The sequence below is a fragment of the Leuresthes tenuis genome, unplaced genomic scaffold (genome assembly GCF_036924035.1).
Source record: "Leuresthes tenuis unplaced genomic scaffold, fLeuTen1.0.hap1 SCAF_23, whole genome shotgun sequence".
Lineage (NCBI taxonomy): Eukaryota > Metazoa > Chordata > Actinopteri > Atheriniformes > Atherinopsidae > Leuresthes > Leuresthes tenuis.
The window spans coordinates 20,775,237-20,794,790 of record NW_027325377.1 but is presented as its reverse complement, the minus strand read 5'-3'; the positions used below and the strand labels follow the sequence as shown (position 1 = coordinate 20,794,790).

The 19,554-nt window shown below is 40.8% G+C and overlaps 2 protein-coding genes across 4 annotated transcripts in view; both read right to left on the bottom strand.

Moving 5' to 3' along the window:
• Window positions 1-12,519, bottom strand: part of LOC140283255 (ELKS/Rab6-interacting/CAST family member 1-like) — a 126,706-nt gene extending 114,187 nt beyond the window's left edge. For all 3 annotated transcript variants that reach the window (XR_011909982.1, XM_072377985.1, XM_072377986.1), the window contains exons 1-2: window positions 12,229-12,519; window positions 2,409-3,229 (exon numbers count right to left, since the gene is read on the bottom strand). Coding sequence is in view for 2 of the 3 variants with exons in the window: in XM_072377985.1 (XP_072234086.1) it covers window positions 2,409-2,915 (507 nt within the window). In the remaining variant the exon portion in view is untranslated. The remainder of the gene's footprint in view (window positions 1-2,408; window positions 3,230-12,228) is intronic.
• A 4,306-nt stretch (window positions 12,520-16,825) lies between these two features.
• On the bottom strand, window positions 16,826-18,413 carry LOC140282771 (E3 ubiquitin-protein ligase TRIM39-like). Its single transcript, XM_072377325.1, is given in 1 exon segment — window positions 16,826-18,413. A coding segment is annotated over 1 exon segment (738 nt). The 5' UTR covers window positions 17,748-18,413; the 3' UTR covers window positions 16,826-17,009.
• Between the last annotated feature and the right edge of the window lie 1,141 nt (window positions 18,414-19,554).

The window sequence follows — 19,554 nt, the reverse complement described above, 5'->3', positions numbered from 1 at the left end:
AGTTACTTCTTAAGGAGATGAGCTCTCAGGTTATGACTCATGGAGCAGATGTAGCAGGAGGGCAGACATTAAAAATACTTTATGAATACCCACACTGTTTCTTTTATTTAGCTGAAGGGCGGCTCATGAAGAAAATAATACCCATTAAAGACCTGGCTAAATTCGGCTGAAACATCCCACATCCTGGACCCACACAGAGCAAGTGTAAAAATGAATCTGCATGACTAAATATCTTGTTTGCTAAGCACAACTGATTCTGTCTTTGGAGCTCATTTCAGGGCTGTACTGCTGTGCTTTAAGATGAGACAAACACTGTCTCAGTCTTAAACATTCCTTATCTGATCATACAAAATTTCAACTCAGAGAGGACATCTCTGTATTCGTGTGCAAATACAGACTGTCTGGACAAAATTAGAAATCACCACCTAGATTTAACTAAACAAACACGTAAGAGTAACCAATGAAAAATAACTGCAATGATTAATATATTTGAGCTGGGTACAAGTAACCGAGTTAACCTCAACTGTGCCTCCAGCAAATAAAACGTATATGGAGACTGTCGAAGCAGAAATTGGTTTAAGAAATGTCCAACACATTATTAAACCCTAAATCTTTAAGGAGGAAATGTGGTTAGAATTTTCTTTAAATGACCGTGATCAGAAATAACTCAAAACATTGCATGAAACTGATCCATCCATTTTCTATACCCACTTCATCCAGTTCCAGAGGGGCTGGAGTCTATGTTAGCTGCCATGGGGTACACCACACACAGTCCATCAGAGGGCCGACACAGAGACAAACAAGGCTACGGTAATAGCCTTGTATCCTAACAGCTACTCCTGGGGTCAATTTATAATCACCAATTAATCTGTTTTTGGGACGGTGAGAGGAAGCTGGGGGACTTCCCGTCTGCTGAAAAAGATAAAACATGCAAACTCCACAGAAAGAACTCAGCTGTGAGTCGAACCACGAAACCCCTTACTTACATTTACAGCCTGTGTACAACTGTGCAGCTCTTGGTGAAACCAATTAGAAGAAACTCAACAGTGGAACTCACAGCAAAGTTTAACTCAAATTTAGATAAATTATTAGCATTTTCACACAATAAGTGCAGAGACTTTAAGGTATTGGGACAAAACTTTTGTGCAGGCTCAATTTCCCCCCCATTTCTGAGTCAGAATAATAGAAAAAAAGACTTCTGTTTGCTAAGGGGCATAAATATTGGACTCTGGAGCAGTGGAAAAAGGTTGTGTGGTCTGATGAGTCCGGATTTATCCTGTTCCAGAGCAATGGTGTAGCAGGGGAAGAGGAGCAGTGGATGAAGTGCTTCTCTCATCAAGCCTAATTCCTACTAAGGGGGCAGCATTACAGGTTGCTTAAGTTGGTCAGGTCTAGGTTCAACAATGTTATGTGCTCAAGAAATGAGGTCAATGAGGATCAGGTTTTTCTATTAACAGATTGGATGGAGTGGTTCAATGAGCATGAGCCATCATTCTCACACGTGGACCGGCCACCACAGAGTCCTGACCTTAAACCCTTTTGGAATCTTTGAAATGTGCTGAAGAAGAATCTCCCACCATTAATACAAGATCTTGGCAAAAAAATGAATGTTACTTTGAACAGAAATATTTGATGTGACAATGCAAGAGCATCAAAACAATGCAAAGCTAAAGTTGGTCTGTTTGGTCTGAGTTCTGTTTTTGTGGTAACCTTTTCTAATGGGTTTTGCTCTGATTGCTTTATAGGATTTTCCTGCCTTCCCACTGGCGAGGTCAAGTTCAGGTTTATTTACATATTACACTTACAACAACCCTAGTTGCTCAAAGCGCTGTACAATCTGAAAACATAGCAGAGCAGCATTAAAACATACATGACAGGCACAAATTAAAACGCAGGAGCTGGAAAGCGGCTTGAGCAGGAAGCAGCCTCGGTATGCAGGCGAGAGCAGTTTAAATCGAGCGATTTGTATGCCATTTACCAATTGCATGCAAAGAAAGGAGACAGCTGACTGAACAGCTGATGTGGGCTGGTGCTCTGATCAGCTGATGTGCTAATATTTGGGCTGTGCTCGACTATAAGGCCTGGCTGAACAGCGTATATCTAAAATGTAAGATTGCTATTTTCTCCCATTTAAAACTATTTTCTTCCAGGATAATTTAAACGTGATAAGGATTCAAGATTTTTGAGCTTTAGGTCTCCTCAATAAAACAAAAGCACGTTAGAAATTGTTTGACTCTTTTTTAAAAGTCTTTTGCATATACTCCAGGATCTTCAGACATCATATTGTAGCAGCTTTTAAAAATGTTCTTTCTGTAGCATTTGCTTGTAACACATTGGCCACATCTGTGTAGCAACCTTAAGTTCACAAACTGCCAGCTGGTAGTCATAAAGAAAGAAAAATATCTCACCTGTCTCATGGAGTGGGGCACAGTAGCCGCCTGTGGAGACTGGTTTTGCACTTCTCCCCCAAATGCTATTGCATCACTGGGCATGATGGCTCCACCACTTCTCCCTCCTCCACCAATGTTTATATTAGGACTGCTCCCCATGATAGCCGCTCTGACTCCATAAGGGACCCTGGCCCCGGCCCTGCCCAGGGTCATGGTGCTTTTCGGCATCGTGGGATTCAGTCCACTGCCCAGACTCCCAATGCCGACCGGGTCTTCCGCTGTGTCAGTGAAGTACATTGGACCGCCAGTTGCGTAGGCAGCATTCAGAGACTGAATATTCTCCATGGACAGAGTTTTACCAGTGCCAGTGAGTCCACCAGTGGAGCTGCTGCTGCTGTTTCGCCGGTGTCCTAAACGAGGGGAGCGAGGGAGGCGTGGCGAGCGACCAGGACTCCCAGACACTGACCCGTTACCATTGGATCCAACAGCATCCAGCTTTGAGACGGATCGGGAACTACCGTACATGGTGACAGAATAAGAGGTGTGCACTGTATGGAGGAGTGTCTGAGTGTAATAAGCAGTTTATCAGAAAGAGATACTGAAACTTACACCAATTAATGAAAGGAATACATGTAACAGAACAATGCCCCAAAAATCTGAAAAATCTAACTCCTCTCAGTCTTTCACTCAAGCTCCTCTTTACTTGAGATATATCAGAGTATTAACATAGCTGTGATCAAGGCCTGTCCAACACCCGCTGTAATCCATGAGCTTTGTTACAGAGCAGCAGTGAACAGAGGAAGCAAGATGATCCACAAAGCCTTGGATGATTGGATCACCTGAAAAGAGAAGATGACAGAGACAGATTATTGATCAGCTGAACTCCAGATCTGTGCACTTAAGGTACAAAACAATACAATTCTTTAGCAGGTTGATGTTTTGATGACATTTCTTTTTGGCAATACGCTACTTGCTCCTTTGCAATATTTACATCAGTGCATAAATTACATCCTGTGGTCGCTCAATTTTAAGATCATTCAAGAGGAAATAAATCAAATGAAACTGGTGACCATATGTTCCTCAAATTCCTGAAAATCTTCCAGTGTTACTTGATGCTGCACGTTGAGTTTTCTGACAATCACTCAACATTTATGTCAAAATACAAACTAAATGCTCATCATCTAATCTGAAAATCAGGTGAGTAAATGAAACTAACTGCTGCAGCTTTGCAACAGTTCTTAAAAACTGTGAAGATGCAAAGACAGTCGGAGCACAGAACACTGTTTCTCTGCATCACCTGTTTCACCATTTTACCGCTTACACTGTCCAACACCTCTGGGCACAAACTCAAAGGCACTGTCCTGCAGCAGCTGGCACACACCGGGTGGCATCAGATAACATGCAGTTAATTAGATTTGTTTTGGCTGCTGGCATGCATACATAACATAAAAAAACATTATGTAAAGTAATCAGCAATATCTAATTATTTGTTCATTTTATTCTACAACAACAACAGAAGGAAAGCATCAAACTAAGAAAAAGGAACATTTTAATTTGTTGTACTTTCTGTTCATCAAAATATCAACGGTTATGCTAATGCACTGTGCATCCTTCGCCATTACAGCTTGGGTTAAACTGATTAAATCATTTATAATCCTCATAATTTTCAAAGCAGTGGAATAATGAAACAAATCATTCCTGGTGTGCCGCTCTGGGTACTCGGTTTAACATTTTGCTGCCTTTTGATCATAATCGAAATGCAGATTGTGATGATGTGTCTCTGAGGTTGTTGACATTTCAAGCTTTCTGTTGAGGATACTCTAATCTCCCAGGGCTCCTGAACTGTCCACCATACATGCACTGAGTTTTAATTTGTTCATATGAGTGAACGGTGCAGCTTTTTGAGGGTTTCGGGGTACCATTTATAAACTGTAGGTGGATATACTAAAAACCAGTCATAATTTAGCAGTTTATTTACTCGTGGAGACAATAATGTCATCTTCAGGTCAGACGGCTCAGACATGAGTCATTGGACACACAGTAAGTCATCTGACTCACACTCACTTTTATTAAAACATAGCAGCTTAAAGTACATTCAGCACACAAAAAGTTAAATGTATGTGACCCGACTCCTCCGCACTATAGAAATTGGTAAATTGTTAAAGAAAAAACAAAAGTTTTACTCTCTTGTACAAAGATACTGAGGTTTAGACTTAAACTGCTGCTTATCTGTAAGCTTAGTAAATCAGTAAACAGGGACACTCACTCAGTTCAGTGTCAGCAAGAGTGACACTGCTCACAAAAGTTAAACAAACATATAGATATTGGATAGGGATGGAAAAATACTCCAGTTTTTATAACTAATCCAGTATTCCTCAACCTAATCCAGCATTCCTCAACCCTCTTCTAAATTTCCAACTACAGTAGCAAACATTTCAGTTTTGAAATCAGCTGACTCCTTTGGCTTTTAACACTCATATGGTTTTTTTGGCTCGGTGCTGATCTCCGGCCACACTCACACTCTGAAACGTAAACAGGGACCATCTGCTCCATCTCCCCCTGGGCCAAAAACACACACCTGGAAAGAAACAGGCCAGGCCCCTGCCTCTAGCACACGTGCACGCCCACACTACGTACACAAAACACATTTACAGACGCATATAGAAGATCATAAATGTGTATTACCTCAGTGGACTTGAGTGATCATGTTGCCAACAACATGCACACATCTACCGCTTTATCGAGGCCAAAATGACTACAGAGAGACTGAGTACTCGAGTGGGTTGAGGTTTTCTTCTTCTTCCTCCCCATGTGACCTGCTCATGTCCAAATTGTCACCATCGTGCCATAATGTCCAGAATGTTTAGCTTTATTCCAGCATTTGTTGAACACACTGGTGTAGGTCACCACTGTAGCACATGGCTATACAAAGCAAACACACACTTCTTTATATTTTCATTGGCTTGAGGACCTCATGGAAAGCACAACACTGACCGTGTTGTGCTTTCTGAGGTTCAAGTCTAAGGGTCACATGAATAAACCACCAGTGCGTCCCACAGGTAGAAGATTTGCACGTGGGGTGGTTTTAGATGCTGACAGAGCTGTGGGGGGTTATCTGCACTTTTAGTCCAAAAATACAAGATAAAAAAAAAACACTGAGAATTCACAAGCACGCCTATGACGCAGCAGCTGCCCCGTGGTCCAACAAGCACTAGCAAAAGACTGTCAGAGTCATATGTCATCCGTCAGCAGCTCACCGTCCTTCTTGCCCTTTCACAAAAATGCATAAAACCAACGTGCTGTCACCCTAAGCAACATCTGTCACGCTGAAAGCTCACAAAAGTTCACTGTCGACCATGGAGACTGTAAATCTCCACCTGAGTTTCTGACCCCGACAGTCAGTCTTAAACTACAGATGGATTTTCTGCTCTTAAAAGCGCCGACAAAAACAAGTGAGCCTGAGTGAATATATGTTGTGTTATTTCCAGGTGAAGTTAGCTGTTCGTCTTTTAAGACAGCTCCGATCAGACGTAGGGATAAAAGCGATGATTATTTCACAGACAATTAGTAGACAGTCTACTTTATCCTTTAATCAGCAATTGATCTAATTTTCAGTCTTTGCAGCCTTGCTTTAACAGCGTTGTATCCATGGAAACAACAATGAACACAGCCTCAAATTCTTGCGATTGCGCCTAATTTTCTGTTGCACCAATACAAATCTCATAAATGTAAAGACATGCTTGATATTTGGTTATTCATCATGCTATTTTTATTCAAATTAAATGAGCTGCCTCATCATTCTCAGACCTGATTTTTTTTATTCATCACTTCAAGTGGCTTCTCTGTGTGGACATGTACTCAAATCAAAGCCTATATCAGACAGGAACCCTGAAATTAAATGTTTCAAATAACATTAAATATCTAATCATTCTGTGCTCGACGAAAATCATTATACCCTCTGGATCAAACTCTGAAACAGGCCCAACAATCAACCTGAGAACCAAAAAAACCCTCATCCTCTTTAAGTCCACAAACCACTCAGCATGAAACACCAGCTCATACAGCCTGCCCTGAATTTCAGCCTCTGCTTGCCTTTCTTTCACAAACACCCTTCCTTCACACACACACAATGCTGTCTGAGGCCTCACGAAGTCCTAGAGCATCACACCAAGCTACAAGGTTTTCAACAGATGTATACAGGCACTTGTGTCGACCTCCGGCATGTTCTGGCAAAGCAAAGTAAAGAAGTCAAAACCTAAACCTGAAATAACTTATTTTTGGCCACTTTTAGTACAAGGGAGCCGTAATAGGCTAAACATTTGCCTGCAGCAGCTGTACCGCTGACTTCTGTTGACTGCATTCAACAAACAGCCCTTAGAGTAACTAAGTAATGGCTGATGCTGGAGACTGCTCCACACTTGTGCTCCATGACCTTAGCTCTGCATTTTGGACTGAAAATCCTAATATTTGGATGGACAGGCTCAGGCAGCAGCTTGTTCTCATCGCATCTTTCTCAGCAAACGTTTGTGATTTTGTATCATCATACGAACAACATATGAAGAGTCGTCTGAAAAAGGCATCAAGAAGTTTATAAATCTTGTTCTGTTCTATTCTCTCATGTATGCAGATCTGTGTGTGGTCAGCTCTGCATTTCTGAAAGAGCTACTGAAGACTTCTGAGGTCCTTTGCTCAGGGTGTGGTTGTTGTACTTTTGAGACTTTTTTGAAGACACTGACACATTTACAAACAGTTCTATAGCCATTTGTTCAAACAGGCTTTTGTTAAACTGTGTGTCATTTATCCCCTTGTGACATGTTTGTATCTGGTTGATTTCTATGGTGTTTTCTTTTTTTTTTGTGAGGCACTTTTCCATGTCTGATCCTAAAACATACCATTTAAACAGCATCTACTTACTTACCAAGAGTTTGTCAGTACAAGTAGTCATGGTCATAAAACCAGGCAGACACGATTGATGGTCAAAAGATGGTTTTCAGATGACTACAATGAGAGATGGATGGTGTTGTGTTAAAATACCTACACATGTATGATGTACTTTTCTGCACATTTCAATTTATAATTCCTTGTTTCCCATTTCCGACTCTCACTTGTCCCCTTGATGCTTTCCCTTCCTCTTACCGCCTCTCCCTTTCACCATCAGCATTCCTGAAGGTGTTCAGCATGTTCTATTTATGTGACAACCACACATCCATCTGTCACACTACACAATGTGAAGCAAACACACACACACCACTCAGCCTATACTTAGCTGGCTGGTATTCCAGCAAATCCGACAAAGTTTGTGTCTCGCCTGAGGATTGAGGCCCATAAAAACACATTAAGTTCACGTTGACAATTTCGGTTCTCCACTCTTCTCTGTTCCTGTCAGGCTCCTGTGATGTGATGTGGCGGGAAAGGACTCGCCGGTGCTCTCTGGAGTTGAACATCTCACTGAAAGTCATCCCGACAGCCTTGCTGACAGGGATGGCTGTGCTTATTCGGGGCGTAATCTGTCTGATAATTTGAGGGGATTACCCGCTGCTCACCAGATCTGACTTTTTTAACATTCACTGTTCCTTTATATGCCACAACAACAGCGGTTATTCTTAGAGAATCTTGTTTATTTTGTCTGAAGAGTCAAACTGGGAAGCAAATTATCTCGAATATTACCAGACTGTTAGAAGCAAGGCAGTGTAGAAGTATACAACATTGAAAACAAATCAAATGCTGAAAGTGAGATATTTTAAAGCTTCCTAAAAAAAATACTGACAGCAGCAACATGTCCAAAAAAGTCTGGGATGGTTGCAAGAAAAAATGCTGAAAAAAGAAATATAGAAAAAGCTGGAGGAACAAGTTGCAGCTAATTGGGTTAACTGACAACAGGTCATTAACATGACTGGGCACAAATTAAACAGTTTACAGCTTACAGGGGCAGCCTGTTCGAAATAAAGATGAGTGTAGGCTCAGCAGTCTGCAAACAACTGCCTCGACAAATTCAGAATAATGTAACCCATAGATGATATAATATAGAAATATAGAGATTGTGAATATTCTATCATCTACAGTACATAATCTCATCAAAACATTCAGATAATCTAGAGACGTGTGACCTTCGGACCCTCAAGCAGCACTGCATTAAAAATAGACATGATTCTGTCATGAAAGTCACTGCATGGGCTCAGGAACACTTCCAGAAATCACTGTCTGTGAACACAGTTCCCCGTGACATCCACAGATGCAGGTTAAAGCTCTTTGATGTGAAGCCTTATGTGAACATGATCCAGAGACTCTCGTCGCCATCGTCTCTGGACCAAAGCTTATTTAAAATGGACTGAGGCAAAGTGAAAACTGTGCTCAAATCAATCACAAATTTTACTTTTTTTTGGGGGGGGGTGTTCACTGACACCATGTCCTCTGGACTAAAGAGGAGAGGAATCATCAGGCTTGTTCTCAGAAGCTGCATCTCTGATGGTAAGGGGGTGTATTAATGACTAAGGAGCTGGCAACTTGCACATCTGGAGAGATGCCATCAACAGTGAAAGGTATATACAGGGTTTAGAGCATGATGTTTCCATCCAGGTGACGTCTATTTCAGGGAAGCCTTGCAGATTTCAGCAAAAATGCAGCTAGAATCCTACATCAGAGAAGTAGGGGACAACATTCCCGTCCCAAAGATCCATCAACTGGTCTCCCCAGTTCACAGTTTACAGACTGATGTTGAAAGAAGAGAGGATGATACACAGTGGTGCAATTTTTTGAGAGGTCTTGCTGCCATCAAATTCAAGATTAGCCAGTTTTTTCATGAAATAATAGAAATTCTCACCTTTAACATTAAAATATGTTAACATCATATGTTTTCTATGTTTCATTGCATATGAATTATGCATATCGCTTCAGCTTTTTAATCATGTTTCTCTTTACAATCAGTCCAGAAAATGTTTCACATACCCCCTTTTTATCAACCGCATCTTGGTTCTTGAAACGCTTCCTTTCAGGATTCTTAGGACACTGGTGCTATTAATTTAGTATCCCATGCTGTCGTTTATACTATGGCTTATTGTTGCAATGTATGGGGTACATAGGGCTGCACATCTGGAAATTAGTCAAATGTCCAGTGGTAAAGTATGTGAAACAAGAGTTCTACTAAATCTGCAGGGAAAATTGTGATTCAGATTGAGATTTTCTACCTTTAAATATCTTCACATTATCTTTAGGATAGATCACCCCCCACTTTATCATGAGCTTGTCGTCACTGAAGGGCAACTTTTTGGGTTCCTCATTTTTTTTTTTTTAAGTTTTGTCCTCCATGTTGTCCTGAAATGGGTGCACAAACCAGATGGGGGTGGAGGAAAGAGGCTACTGGACATTCCCATAAAGGAAGACAGCAACACCTGAGACCCAAGGCATAAAACTGTGTGCAATTTCAAGACTAAAAGTGCGTGTATGCACATAGGCAGAAATGTGCTCATGCATACTTTCCGCAAGATTTATAAAGCAGTGTATAAGTATGGTTCTCTCTTATAAATCTCAATTGATGCAAAACTATAAGCAATGCAAAAAAGCTGATTTCTATTCCCTTTGTTGTTGGAATCCATTTTTTCAACTCCCCTTTCCATTCACCATCCACACAGCTCCCGAGAGGAAAGGTTCAGCTACACAAATTATGACATTACAGCACAATATGATGCATTCAGTGTCATTAAAAGGTAATTTGGATTCATTGTTATATGCTTATTTCAAGGTTATCTATTCATTTATGCCTACTCACTGCCAGAGTACTTGTGGACTGGTAACAAATACTTCACTGTCCAAGAGTAGTCTGGCAATGAATAATGAGTAATGAATAATGAATTTTGTTGTTACAAAATTCAAAGCCCTCAAAGACACAGCTCTGGAACGCATCGCTTGTGGTCCTGCCTTTACCTCCTTCGCTTAATGATGTCATTGAATGCTACATTTGCATAATTACAGCCTCCAACTAGATAGTTTAGATAGTTTTTCAAGATAATTTGATAGTCAATCTGATTATACAGTCTATCATGACTGCAAACATCTGGGATATTCATTTCACTGTCTCGGCCACAGTGAGGTTTCTTTTACTATTACTGACTGGGCTTGATTCCAGACCTGTCTCCATATCAGGGAACCATACTGAAGACGAATCATAATGACGGTTTGGTGCCGTCTTGTACAATTTAAGAATTCCAATATATAATATCTTCTAGTTGTATTTTATAACCTTACAGAAATTGATATTGGTTAATGTTTTAATTGAGCAAAAAGTCAAATTGATGAGCACTTTAGGGAAATATGAAAAGTCTGTAGTAGTGAGGGATAGAGAGACGATACCTGAGTCAGATACAGGTTAGGGCTCTGCAGTGCAGTCTGTGCCACTGGTCTTAGCTGAGATAACGCACATAAACACTCAAAGGCGCAGCACTGATATGAAATGGATAACATTGAGTCTATTGTGTGCCACAGGAAATTAATCCAAGATACAGGCCGGGCAGACAAAATGCACTTTCAAGAGTTCACACACATGCAGACAAACACACCGAGAAGTGCACGAGAAGTACACCTTTGTGGTGTCCGTGCACAAACACACATTACACATCCGATTTGGCTGATCCCTTTATAACAGAAACAGTAAGAGTACCGCTGAGATTTGGCATTTAACTCAAAGGCAGTGAGACACAAAACTAATTCAGGAGAAAAAGTGAGCGTGAGGCCCCCCCCAGGCTCATCCCCTGAAGAGGAATATGCCCTTACAGTCAACTTGACCACTAATAGATAGTAATATGGGGGAAGGAGGTGACATCCCTGTGTTTGTAGGAGCAGCGACCAGCACAGTAGGGTCATATACACATAGTCTTTGTCAGGGCCCTCACGTTGGTCCAAAGCTTTGAGCTCTTAAAATCTTTTTTTTTTTTTTTTGGACCTTTCATGTGGAAAGAGAGAAGGGGCAAAGGCAAACTGAGCCGCTCGCCCTGTGCATAGCGCGGACATTTAAAAATGTACTTTGTTTACAACAATTTCGGTGGAAGGAAACACCTCAGTTCCCCTGACTGAATGTTCCAGGAGGAGGGGCGGTGCCACGAATTGTAGCTGTGGGCGGAACAAGTAGGAAATCACGCTCCCCAAGCTTGCCCTGCTCTCATCAACACATTCTTCAAATTTACTTTACTGAAAGTAATTAAATCTATCGGGCTTATAAATTGCTTCATCTGAGTAGTTTTGCGTGAAGTCTGCCAGCTGACAAACTTGAGGGATCCTGTTGGAAACAACATAAGCAAAGACCCCATACTCTTATTATATGAGACTAAAGTCAATATTGAGGGATTCTGTTCATACCACAGCAGACAACCTTACTATAAAGTGCAAAACTGCTGCTGTTAAATGAATTTTACAGGAATGTGATAGCAAGTGTGGCTTTGAGAGAGTGTCAGCAGCTTCGCTGTTAATCGCATTTAGCTGTACAGAGACGAGACGCGGTGTTATTAGCCCGTTATTCCGGGGAAGATGTACGGTTACAACTGCATTACTGAACAAAAAAGGGAGGAAAACGTCGCGGAATGAGCTCACAGTGCACTGTACGTCTCCTCACAGCTGACCCGAAACTGCTGCGCCTCAAATCGGCCATCAAATTTTAATTATGTTTATGCCGACGTTCCTTATATTCCTCCAACGTGCCGGCAAAGACTCACGCGAGCGCAGGTATGCGAGTGTGACCGAGAAGTGGGCAGCATGATACACACAAACAAACACGCATGTCGGCTTGTGTAATGAAACATGCATGTGCACACGCACACTCTCTGGCTGCCAGCTAAGTTCCAGTACTCACTGCGGCTGTGTTGACGCTCGGTGGTGAAAGAAGCTCTGTGTGGCAAAAAAGAAAGGCCAGTCCACATATCCTCTTCAGTTATTCTGCAGCTGTCAGAGCTCAAAGTGACGCCTCGTAACGTTGCAGCCTGTCAAGCCGAGAGAAAGTGCAGCCTTTCGCGCAGTCTCCGCGTGTTTCGTGCCTATCTCTCCGTCTCCTGCTCTATCTCCTGTCTATCTTTCCCTCTTTTCCGTCTTTGCCAGCTCTTCCACTGGTGGCTTCCCCGGTGCTCTGCTGCTCGGGCGCTCCCGTGACGTCACTACGGAGAAGCGCGCGCCTCCGAGACGTAACCCCCACCCACCCCCAGTCTCCCAACAGTGTCGCGTGAACGCTGCCTCATTATCATTAAAGATAACAATGAAATTATAAATTCTTCATGTATTGACATCTAATGAGCTATATTAGCACCTTATTTTTTAAAATTTAAAGTAAGATTATTTATCAGCCACCAGTAGAAGTGAACTAACCTTCAAAATCATTTGATTAGGTTGAAGTAGCAGCACTATGAGATTAAAAAAAAAAAGAATAAGAATATACTAAATTTTAAGCAATAGCAGGCCTGCTACATTCAAAATTTCACATTAAGGTTTGTGTTGGAGACATAAAGGCCTGGATGACCTTTACTTTTCTACAACCAAGGTTGTTGTTTTTGGCCCTAAAAGCCTCAGAGATTCATTATCCAGTCATTACCTTGGCTTCTTGTGCTTCTTTGAGGAGCCTTGGGGTAATTTTTGATCAGGATTTGTCGTTAATTCATATATTAAAAAGGTATATATGGTGGTGTTCTTTCATGAGCAGAATAAAAACCAGAAGCATCCTAAGCAACGCTGAAAAACTGGTCTATGCTTTCATTCTATGTGGGCTGGACTACTGCAATGTTATTTTCACTGGGTGTCCAAACATTTCCCTGAAAATCTTTCACTTGATCCAAAACACTGTGGCCAGAAATGAGTGGTATTGCAAAAAAAGATTTTTTTTTTCCTGTAGGATTTAGAGGACAATTTAAAATACTTCTTACAAAAACCCTTTGTGGCCAGGCTCTGTCCTTTCTGCAGGATATTATAGTTGTCTATCACTCCGCAAGAACTCTTTGCTTTCAGATTGGAGGTTCCATTTGTGGTTACAAGGACTGCAAGGACTAGAATGAAAGGCTCTGTATAGCATTTAGGCGTAAACTTGTGTTTAAGAAGTGATATATTGTTATAGCTGTGATGAGCAGGCTAAATGTACAAAAGTATTATCTTCAAAGTATTCCTAAAGACCCCAAAGTGCATAATGACCCATCAGTATCAATCATTAAACCACTTTAAAATGCCACATGGTTACTTTCCTTATGTACTACTGGGTGACTTTATCTATAATATGATGACATAATTTCTTAGTACATTTAAACTTTATACAACTTGTCTGAATCTGCATAACAGCGAATACAAAGTACAGTAATTGCCTTCAAATTACTGTGGAGTAAAGACTTGGAAGTTACTTGGTACATAAGATTGCACAGTACTTTAGTAAATGTACTAAGTACTAAGTAGCAACTCATCACTGTTTAGCAGAATTTCATCATTGTAGCTGGTAGCCAAGGAAACATATCCTTAACTTACGATCAGATTTATTGTCATGTAGATACAGGGAATACACAAAATGACTCCTCTGCATTTAACCCATCCAGGTTGGCACCTGTTGAACACACACATGCACATGCATGGGGTCACACACTCATGGAGACAGATGCCATACACTAGAGCGGTGGGCAGCCATTCACCGCTCCTGGGGAACATGGAGGGATGGTGCCTCGATACCTTGAGGGGTGGAGGGTGGAGGACTGCAACTGGAGGGGTGGCAAAGAGGTGGACTGCCACCCCTCCAGTTGTCAGTTCACCAATCTTTGAGTGGTGAGAGTGGGAACCGAACTGCTAGCCTTCCAATTACTGGACAACCCACTCTAATCACTGAGTCCACTCGTCCACACTCAATAAGGTTTCATTTCTTTGGTTTACATGTTCTTTAAAACTGCATGATGATTTTTGGTGTATTTATGAAATTGCTTATACATTACACTTGTATGGATGTGTTTCCTCTGTACTGAAACTGAATTATATGTACAGAAAATACAAAGAGATCCATGTGCCAAATGTTCTACAGTGGCATAATAAGTCAAATTTGAAATACAGAACTGTGTTCTTATGGTCAGAGGAGAGAGAATTAATAGAATTCTGTGAAACACTACATAACATGTTCAAATCTGCAGAAAAAAGCATAATCGAGAAAATGTGCTTAAGTAGTATCAAAAGCAGTCTTGTAAAATGGCCTCTCTCAGAGTCTCTGTTCCATTATTTTTGGTAATCTGTAAAACAGAAGTATTTCTTTCAATGTAAATATATCTAATCTACACTTTTAGACAGATTTAGTGGCTGAGCAACAATAACTTAGATTTAGCCTCTTTAAGTCAAAGAGCATACCCAGGGCGGTGCATTCAGACTTCAAGCATTTGGTGGCTTCATTTTACATTCATAAGTAGTTTGTAAAAAAAACAAATAAATAAGGAGCTCAGTCAGAGAAGCCATACAGCACACACAGCAGGCTGACTTTCCAAACTCTCAATGCTACACTGCATTGTAATAATCGTTGGAACAAAGTCATCATCGACTTTATGAGTAACACCTGCGATTTTACTGCAGCAGGTTCAAATCGCAGCTGTGAAGAAGCCTTCTAATATAGAATAAACTGCATCTGGTCTTCCTCACCAGAGCCAGACTGTAAAAAGAAGACATTTCAGCTCATCTGTGACAATTATTATTTGTGACATTATGCCCAGAAAGCAATGCTAGCGGCATGAAAGATAACCTTCAGTTTCTGTTGAATTCTTTCTGTCACATAATTAGAAATGCATAGATTTCTGCTGAAAAACCTTGTAAATGCAAAAGTATTAACTAACTTTAGTCATCTAATTCTTCTAATTCAGAATAATTGATTCTTTAATGATTTTATCGTATGATGTATTGAATTTGCTTCTTGTTTTTCTTAAACTGCAGGATCGCCTGTAGGAGGAGATGACTAGTGGGGTTACACTCAAACCAAAGCCAAGTTCATTTCCTCACTTTTGCTGAATAGCTTTCATAGTGTGGTGCTTCAAAGATGTATATCAGACATCAAATCTATTCAACATTCACATCCCGGGGTCAGTCAGTTTGATGACTGAATGTCTGGCATACAATATCAAACTACATTATATGGCATATTTAATCTTAGGTCATTCTAATCTCTTGGGGTTTTTTCAACGTCTGTCTATCTCTCACACAATTTCCCATCATCCGAAAGAAATCTTTTTAACTAGGCACTGACCAACACAGGCACACGCACAGACATACACATTTACAGTGTCCCAGTTCCCTGGGCGCCAGTCAGTCAGACAGCTGAGGTATAAATAGTCTGCTGGCTTAAGTTCCCCTTGAGAGAAACACATCAGTAGAGGTGGACAAGCCAAACGCCATCTCCTGAACTGTGTCCACTAAGTCAACCTTCAGTAAGAATCTGTGCTGGTTATTTCAATATGTGTATGTGTTTTCTCATTGTATTGATATTACCGTAGTTTTCTAATGCACAAATACCAAATTCTTGTTATAGCTCAATGAAACTGAATCACCTATGTCATTCATAATAGAATACATTTCAAGCTACACATAAGAAAACAAACAAACAAATACTGCCTATGAGCAAGAATGAACAGAAATATAATAGAGAAATTTTCAAGAAATGCCCTTTAATTAAGCATTATAAAACACACTATATGCATAACCCATAAAGCTGCTTTTTCTGGGGCTCTCTTATCTGATATTATGTGCTCAGGCATACAGATGACATATATTCAAGAGTTACAAGTTCAATTAAGTGTGAACAATGGACCCTGAAGCTCTCCCTGTGAAGTAATCAAAGCATTTTTATGTCTGAAGCATGTCTTGGTTACCTTTTTAGGACATAGAGTATGTTATGTACATGCATAGATTAAAAGTCATAAAAAGTATACTTTTAGAGATGTAAAAATGCAAAACCATATACTGAAATCATTTCTGAAAGTGGCTAATGCATAAAGTTGGTTTCCCACTTTCTCCTAAACAGCCCAGAGCACTGGTTGAACAACAGTGTCATCTTCTGGTCATTGTACAGTATTCCAGCAGAAATATACATAAACATATGGTTGACCCACAGCGCAGGCCTGCTTAATACACTTCTCAACATGACAAGGATTTTGGGGGGAAAAAATAACTGATATTTTAGAAATAATAACATGTTATATAATACATTATCATGTATCATTAATACTTTTTGTGTAGCAGGTGTAGCTCAAGAGAAAGAACAGTTATCTTTCAAACAGGAGGTTGGTAGTTTGATTCCCTGATTCCACGTACCACATGTGCCGCTGATGTGTCAATCAGTGTGTGAATGTGTGTGATACAGAAAAAGCGAAGCATAGCCTGTAAAATTGGATATATGTGTGTGCGTAAGCGCTTTGAGTGGTCAACTAGTCTACAAAAGCACTATATAAGTACAGTCCATTTACCATATGATGGTATGATACAACTATTTCTACTGTTCCTGAATTGTCTCTGCAGAGTACATATGGTAAGATCTATTCAATGAAATAAATGACGGAGCATTAACCAACAAAGCTCTGATAGTGAAATTTCAAATAAAGAAACCTTTCAGTATGAATTACACAATTTCCTGATATTTGTGGCATCTTAAGTTGTGCCACCTACAGGAGTGATTACAAGTGTGTCGTCAGAATCCTCTCCAATCATTCCAAAGATAGGGAAGAGCTTGGCTCTGCTGCTACATGAAGTGCCTGCCATAGTATAAAGATAAGCTTTTAGTGCTGTTACACTCTCAGTGAAGGAGCATTCTGTGATGGAGTAGATCAGAGTTCTGGCATCCACGTCATAGAAGGAGATCTCACCCTTTTCGTAATCAACAGACACGCCAACTGTCTGCGGTCTCTGTTTTATGTATGGGAGAGGACCGTTGACCGTGTTAGCAAAGTATTCCCCCTGTCATTGGTTGTTAATTCCATGAAATACCCAAGCTCCATCATCAGTATTTGGACTTGAAAATGTTGCCCTATCAATCGACTCTTTGAACACTCCCAAGCTCCAGCCTTTGCTCCCGCTGACCTGAACCTCATAGTAGAACCTACCTGATGAATAACCCTCTGTGGGCAGTACGAAGGGACCACATTCAAATTTTCTGCTAAATAAAGTGGGGAAAAACTGTTGACTTTTACGCAGGGTCACTTGCTTGCCATCCTTAGACACTGGGAACCTGGAGTGGGCTGAAATGGGGTCCAGAGTCACGTTCACTGTGTCATACTGCTGGATCATCATCAGCTCGTCCTGAGGTGCAGTCCACACTTCTTTAACAACATCACCCATCATCAGTTGTTTATCATCAGACAACCTGACGCCTTCAATAAGCACCTCCATCTCTTTACTCAGGGTCTTCTCAATATGAGCAACATATTTTTTTTACTTTCCCTGCAGAAGACCTGATGACCAACATCAGAAAGGTCTTGTGTTAATCGAGAGGCAGAATCTGGCTGAGGCTTAAGTCGCTTGTTGTACAGGTACAGAGGGAGGTGAAAGGATGGGCAGTTCTCCAGGAGATGGAGTTGATCCTCACTTTGTAAAATCTGTTCCATTTCAGATCTTCTCCTCCGCAGCTCAGCAGCTTCTCTTTCCAGCTGTGCAACACGGCCTTCAGCTTGCTTCTCTGTTGCTTTCTGCTTCTGCAGGATCAACTAAATCAGCTCAGCCTGGCGTCCCTGCAAGGAGGCCACCAGAGCTGCGATAACTTCTTCAATCTCTGCTATATCTTTCTCTGATGTTTCCTTGCTCTGTTACTTTGAGCATTTGGTGTCAATAACACTCTTGGATTTAGAGATTTCCAACATTTTCATGTGAGATGTCATAGACTCAACCTTGGCTTTCGTCTCTTGAAAAGCCTGCTCCAGTGGAACAGCTACATGCGCCACATGTTCATCTTTCAGGCACATGGAACAAACACCCTTCTCGTCTGTGTGACAGAAGAAGTTTAGTAACTGGTCTTGCTTTTTGCAGACCCTGTCTTCTGGGTTTGACAAAGGGTCAGCCTTTTTTGACATTGTACCCAGCCAGTTCTGTCCCAGTTAGATGTGATATAAGTCTTACAGTAGTTGTGTCCACATGGAGTAGAGACGACTTTAGTAAAGGTACCAGAACAGATTGAACAATGAAATTGTTCCTCATGCGGGAGGCTGCTTGCTGAGGCCATGTCTAGAAGAAAGTAAAGGGTAGAATGACAAGGTTTATTTTCTTTCAAAACCAAGGTGGTTCGATTCTATTCACAAAACGACGGTGGTTTAGGCTTCTAAGAGGACTGCAATTTCAGGCAAAAAATGGTCAGCTCATTCCCATCTTGCCAGGCTCCAAGCTATCTGTATGTTGACAAAACAAGTAGGTAATGACCAGTCAGTAAAGCCTATACTGGCAGCTTTAAATGGGGGGTTAGGTGTGACAACTGTCAGGTCATGTTCACTGACTTATTGTGAAGCTTCACCTGTGATTTTTGTTCTCACCGTTATGTTGGCACAGTCCTTCTGTGTGGGTGTCATGATGTTATACACCCCCCCACACCTGTGTTTGCAGGCATATATAAGGCAGGAGGTCTATCCAGAAACAAAATCATCAGAAATGACTGAATTCTTAACTGATTGACATGGTTGTGAATTTACAAGACAGGATACTTGGTTACACCAAAATAATGATAATGGTCATGGTACTTGTAATGGTGACAGTAATATTGCTACATTAAATTGAGTCACATTGACTCACTGTATTTATTTCTCCTGTCTGTATGATGACAACTGTTTAATTTTGCAACTACACGTGCAAATTAAAGGAAATAAACAGTGTTTTGGTAGTTTATAGTTTAGTGGGATGCCTCGTGTCTCTTTCAGACATTGTACTTGAGATGTTTTCTGTTCCTTCTAAAAGAAACATTTTGATGTGGGTGGTTGAATTTAATAGGGTATTTTTGGTGTGAAAGCAAAGTATACCCACTAACTCCACAAGCGTTTGTCCATAGATAAACACTCCTTGTGGAAGAAAGTAACTTAGACAGACGTTGTTCTTTCTACATTGACATTTATACAGATGAACAGAAAAAAACAGTGGGGAAGGAACATGAACAAACAGAATGTAAAGAACAAACAGCTGAAGAACATTGCGTATAATACTTCTAGCAGGCTTTCTT